The 4010-nt window shown below is 48.2% G+C and overlaps 1 protein-coding gene across 1 annotated transcript in view; it reads right to left on the bottom strand.

The window, feature by feature from the left end:
• Wdr66 (WD repeat domain 66) overlaps positions 1-4010 on the bottom strand; it is a 76145-nt gene that overhangs the window by 63260 nt on the left and 8875 nt on the right. The window contains 1 exon segment of the mRNA XM_021163954.2: positions 2177-2314. Within this exon segment, the coding sequence (XP_021019613.2) occupies positions 2177-2314 (138 nt within the window).

The following is a 4010-nucleotide window of genomic DNA, read 5'->3' as shown; positions in this document are numbered from 1 at the left end:
CACTCACTTTGTAGACCAGGCTGGCCTCGAACTCAGAAATCCGCCTGCCTCTGCCTCCCGAGTGCTGGGATTAAAGGTGTGCGCCACCACGCCCGGCTTTCATTTTCTCATTCTTCAGGTCTCAGTGGAAACAGGATGTTTTCTCTGTCCCTGCTTAGCCAATCTACGGGGTCTCTCATGGAGACTTCCTTAGCGTGCCTTCCCTTCACCTTCCGCTCCCTTCTGTGCTCATCTCAAAGCTCCTTGCTCGCTTCCGTGCCTCTTTGGATCACAGACTGGGAATTCTGTGAGGATGGGGCTAGATTAGTGCTGTTCACGGCCACAGACCGATCTGAAACCAGCATAGGTTGTGAACCAAAGACCGAGGCCAGTCCTCGTGGTGAACTGGCATGGCTAGGCTCTTGTTTGTTACGCTGCACCCATCTGAGTTGTGTGCCCACCCCAGCCAGCTTCCTCTGTGGTTCCTGAACTTGGTGATCTCAGCTCAACCCAGTCAATAGGACTTGCTCACTGCTTTTATCAGAAAAGAAATTCCTTAGGTTGCATCATCAGTACCACCTAGTCTCTTGGGACATAGTTTGGGTTCCTTTTGATCTTGGCACTGACTGAGGATGATCCTGTAACATCACACATTTGTGAAACGGCTACACAGAATGAATAACCAAGTCGGCAGTGGATAACAGACACCAGAAACGGGACATGTAGGTGGGGAATCCTGACACTGACCCGTCAGGGATGCAAGAAGCCAGAGGTGTAAGGAAGGCAGGCCTAGAGGATGCGCACAAGGAGAGGGGGTGAAACAGTAAGAAACACTGCAGAAGCGAGGGAAGAACAGGAGGAGCTCTGGCCTCCTGAGCACTTCTAGGTCCTGAGGCCTAGACTGCATAGCACTAATAACAATTATGATGTTATTTTATTATATAATATTTATATAATATATATAATTATATTATTAGCCCAGTTTGGGCTAGTCACTGTGACACTCTGAGCCTCAGTGTCCTCTTCTGTCATGTGGGTATACGAACACCTACCTTCCAAGCGCGGTAATGAGAAACTGAGTCTAAGTGGCTGTGGGTCTGAGTCCCCAGGAGGTGCCCTCCATAACCTCTGTGGGGACATATTCTATGCATTTAGTTGTTTTAAGAAATCTAAGCCAGGCAGTGGTGGCGCACGCCTTTAATTCCAGCACTCAGGAGGCAAAGGCAGGCAGATTGCTGAGTTCAAGGCCAGCCTGGTCTACAGAGTGAGTTCCAGGACAGCCAGGGCTACACAGAGAAACCCTGTCTCCAAAACAAAAACCAAACAAAAATCTAACATTTAGTTGTTTTAAGAAATGCACAAAATGCAGATGTTTCTAACTCTTGAAACGGCAAAGTTGGTATCAGCTAGTGTTTCCCCGTGGGTATCAGATATGCTTCTTATGCTCTTTTAATTTTCCTTTTTGTTTAATCACATTCATTTGTGTATCCATGTGTGTGTGTGTGTGTGTGTGTGTGTGATGGAGAAGGCACACACTCCCCTGCCACAGTGCACATGTGGAGGTCAGAGGACCACCTACCAGAGTTCCTCCCTCTATCCTTCCACAATGTGGGTCCTGGGGAATCAAACCCAGGCCCTGGGGCTTCGTGTCTGCAGCCTGGGCCCCCTCACTGTTCCTAACATGTGCACCCAAAGGGAGAAAATGCTGGAAAAGGAAACGCCAGCCAGTATGACAGTGAGGCACAGAAGCCAAGCTGGGATCCAAGGCAAAGTCTATATGAAAGTTACAGGTGTCTTTTTCCAGCCTGGCGTGGTGGCACATGCCTGCTATCCCTGCCACCTCAGGGGTTAAAGTCAAAAGTTTGAGAACCCAGGGCTAGTCTGGACTCCAAATCTGAGTCCCTATCTTTTTTATTTTTTTTAAGATTTATTTTATGTATATGAGTACACTGTAGCTGTCTTCGACACACCGGAAGAGGGCATCAGATCCCATTACAGATGGTTGTGAGCCACCATGTGGTTGCTGGGAATTGAACTCAGGACCTTTGGAAGAGCAGCCAGTGCTCTTAACCACTCTCTCCAGCCCCTGAGTCCCTAGCTTAACAAACAAACAAACAAACACACACACACACACACACACACACACACACACACACACACACATTGTCTTGTTCATGGGGAGATAAAGCCTGCATACCTGCAGATGGTACTGGGTGTTCCTGAAGACGTCGTACATGACAGCGGTGTGAGCACAGATGTAGAGAATGACTCTCCTGTTTTCCTGCATGTAGTAGACAGGGAGGGAACTGTTCCAGCCAAAGGACCAGGTCATGCTCTGGGGGATAAAGACAAACACAGGGAGCCATGACTTGCTGAGCCCAGAGCTGTGAGTCCCGAGAGCCCCCACCCTGCCTGACCCTGGATGAGAACCATTCTGACAGTCCCAGGAAAAGAACCTTTTGGTCCCAAACATGGTCACCCAGGTTGACTGCAAGCTCACTACATAGCTAAAGGGTGGCTTTTTACTCCCAATCCTCCGGACCGCCACACTTTTTCTATAAAAAGATTAAAAATTTAAAAATTAAAAATGGGCCAGGCAGTGGTGGCCCACACCTTTAATCCTAGTGCTTGGGAGGCAGAGGCAGGTGGGTTTCTGAGTTCGAGGCCAGCCTGGTCTACAGAGTGAGTTTCAGGACAGCCAGGGCTACATAGAGAAACCCTGTCTTGAAAACTAAACTAAACTAAACTAAAATAAAAAACGGAGGGAGAGATTGGACATGGAAAGGTTAGGGAGGGCGGGAGGGTCTTTTGCATTGTAAAACATCTTTTCTGTTCTCCCACTTCCTAGGCCTGAAGCCCCACTCAGTGCTAATAGTCTGAGCACCAGATGTGACAAATTCGTTACTTCTTGAAAACCCCAGAGAGAGATCTGATAAGACTCAGTAAGCAAGCTAATGGGGAAGGCAAGCATTGCCTGGATGATTGACTGCCTCTTCCTCTGCTTCCTTGTTGTGTTTGTTTGGTTGGTTGGTTTTGGTTTTTTTTGAGACAGGGTTTCTCTGTGTAGTCTTGGCTGTCCTGGAACTCACTTTGTAGACCAGGCTGGCCTCGAACTCAGAGATCTGCCTGCCTCTGCCTCCCGAGTGCTGGGTTCAAAGGTGTGCGCCACCACTGCCCGGCTTGCTTCGTGGTTTTGATGTTGCTGTTATTGCAGCTGCCTTTCCCCAAAGTTTCTCTATGCAAAATTCCTTGGCTGGAACTTTAGCTCAGCCCTAGAGTACTTGCCTCTCATGAGCAAGGCCCGGGGTTCAATACCAGCACAACACACAGATGCTAAGTCAGTCAGTCTACCCTTCAGGGAGCAATCTTATGATGTGAGAAGCTAAAACATTTTGGAAAGGGTGAAATTACCGTGACACCAGAGTGAAGTACCAATGTTTGCTACACCTGGTCTGTTCATAGTAGCTTTAACTTTGGCATATCAGTGCTGGTAAACTGTGTGGTAAACACCACAAAACGCAAGCCGGTAATGAAAGGGGAATCTGGAGGTGGTGGCACCAAGGGATTCGTGGAAAGTCCTGGTACCGTGCACTCAAATTTTCCGTGAGCTTGAAGCTGCCCTCTCTCCCCCAAAACCCCATCAATGAAACGCAGCATCAGGTTGGATATGGTGGTGATTGAATGATAAACTTCTTCTTTTTTTTAGACAGGGTTTCTCTGTGTATCCCTGGCTGTCCTGGAACTCACTTTGTAGACCAGGCTGGCCTCGAACTCAGAAACCGGCCTGCCTCTGCCTCCCAAGTGCTGGGATTAAAGGCGTGTGCCACCACGCCCGGCTGAATGATAAACTTCTGAAGATAATGATTTATATAAAATATAGCACCAAGCTGTCTGTCTTCTCTTGGAATGATACTTAGGAAGGAAGGATTATGGAAACAGGGTACATCATTTCTTCCCAAGACAGACACGGCAGGTAACGGTATGGTTCTCTCGTTCTCTCTCTCTCTCTCTCTCTCTCTCTCTCTCTCTCT

Source organism: Mus caroli, chromosome 5, assembly GCF_900094665.2.
Source record: "Mus caroli chromosome 5, CAROLI_EIJ_v1.1, whole genome shotgun sequence".
NCBI lineage: Eukaryota > Metazoa > Chordata > Mammalia > Rodentia > Muridae > Mus > Mus caroli.
Note: the sequence above shows the minus strand (reverse complement) of the source record. Positions and strands in the feature narration are given on the sequence as shown.